This window comes from Fukomys damarensis, unplaced genomic scaffold, assembly GCF_012274545.1.
Source record: "Fukomys damarensis isolate Sample0158 unplaced genomic scaffold, DMR_v1.0_HiC HiC_scaffold_12, whole genome shotgun sequence".
In the NCBI taxonomy this organism is placed as follows: Eukaryota; Metazoa; Chordata; class Mammalia; order Rodentia; family Bathyergidae; genus Fukomys; species Fukomys damarensis.
Genome location: NW_022900924.1, coordinates 43,739,499 through 43,740,153, shown reverse-complemented (window position 1 = coordinate 43,740,153; position 655 = coordinate 43,739,499). Strand labels below are relative to the sequence as shown.

Sequence of the window (655 nt, the reverse complement as noted above, 5' to 3'; positions counted from 1 at the left end):
CCCGCTCCACGCTCCAGCGCCCCGGGCCCCTCGGGACGCCCAGCTGCGGGCCGGGGCTCAGGAGATGCGGCCCAGCGGGGGGACAAGCCTTGTCCTCTGCCTTTCTGCTTAGCATGTGCGTGACGCCCGTGGTGTGTGTGGCGCTGTGTGATCGCAGTGCGTGCGCGTTTGTGTGGCGCTGCGTGAACGCAGTGTGTGCACGCTGCGCTCTGTTAACCTGCCTGTTGGGGCAGCCAAGCAGGAGGTCGCCCGCCCCAGTTCTGCCAATGCCTTCGAGCTCCTGCAGGGCCCGGGCAGCCTAGGCATCAGCGAGGGTGAAACCAGAGCCAGTCGGGACTTGGGGGACCGGGACTGGGCCTGGGGCCTTGGAGGACGGGCTCCTCGGGAGAGTGGCCCAGTGAGGCAGCTTTGGATTGAGGCTTCGGACCCTCCTCTGGCGCAGCCTTAAAACGGTGCGGAGTAGGGCCGGACCTGGGACTCAGCAGCTTGTCTAAAAGAAACATGAAGTTGGGGACGTGGCTTGGGGACGTCGCTTGGATCAGACCAGATGCCCCCCACCCACCCCGCCAATGCAGGGGCCCGGGGAGCAGCGCGGGTTCAGCGTCTGGAAGGTCTGACCTCCTCCACGCCCGCCTGGGGGATGAGGACCCGGACC

General features: G+C 67.2%; 1 protein-coding gene across 1 annotated transcript in view; it reads left to right on the top strand.

The window, feature by feature from the left end:
* The first annotated feature begins 142 nt into the window (after positions 1-142).
* Positions 143-655, top strand: part of Pigz (phosphatidylinositol glycan anchor biosynthesis class Z) — an 18,764-nt gene continuing 18,251 nt past the window's right edge. The window contains exon 1 of the mRNA XM_033762559.1: positions 143-611. Within this exon, the coding sequence (XP_033618450.1) occupies positions 548-611 (64 nt within the window). The 5' untranslated portion in view covers positions 143-547. The remainder of the gene's footprint in view (positions 612-655) is intronic.